The sequence below is a fragment of the Callorhinus ursinus genome, unplaced genomic scaffold, assembly GCF_003265705.2.
Source record: "Callorhinus ursinus isolate GAN/ISIS: 27379988/994484 unplaced genomic scaffold, GSC_fseal_2.0 scaffold2701, whole genome shotgun sequence".
Classification (NCBI taxonomy): domain Eukaryota; kingdom Metazoa; phylum Chordata; class Mammalia; order Carnivora; family Otariidae; genus Callorhinus; species Callorhinus ursinus.
In genome coordinates, this window is record NW_027399755.1 from 6,644 (window position 1) to 7,044 (window position 401).

The following is a 401-nucleotide window of genomic DNA, read 5'->3' on the forward strand; positions in this document are numbered from 1 at the left end:
AGTAGAGCTCGAGCCAATCATGAGCCTGCAGGCCACACCACTAGTCGACGAATCAGCGGTCGCAAAACGCATTCCTCATTTGCATATGATTGCCTACAAATAGGCAGGACCCCGACGCGGACTCCGTTTTCTGTTGTGTCAGAAGAAAGCGCAGTCAGGATGCCTGAACCCGCCAAGTCGGCTCCGGCCCCAAAGAAGGGCTCTAAGAAGGCGGTGACCAAGGCGCAGAAGAAGGACGGCAAGAAGCGCAAGCGCAGCCGCAAGGAGAGCTACTCGGTGTACGTGTACAAGGTGCTGAAGCAGGTGCACCCCGACACCGGCATCTCGTCCAAGGCCATGGGCATCATGAACTCGTTCGTCAACGACATCTTCGAGCGCATCGCGGGCGAGGCGTCCCGCCT

At 58.4% G+C, this 401-nt stretch overlaps 1 protein-coding gene across 1 annotated transcript; it reads left to right on the forward strand.

Moving 5' to 3' along the window:
* Positions 1-138: 138 nt before the first annotated feature.
* LOC112817837 (histone H2B type 1-K) lies at positions 139-396 on the forward strand (the record flags this gene model as incomplete). The annotated part of the gene is made up of 1 exon (XM_025865135.2): positions 139-396. A coding segment is annotated over exon 1 (237 nt), but the record flags the coding sequence as incomplete, so codon positions are not given.
* Positions 397-401: the final 5 nt, after the last annotated feature.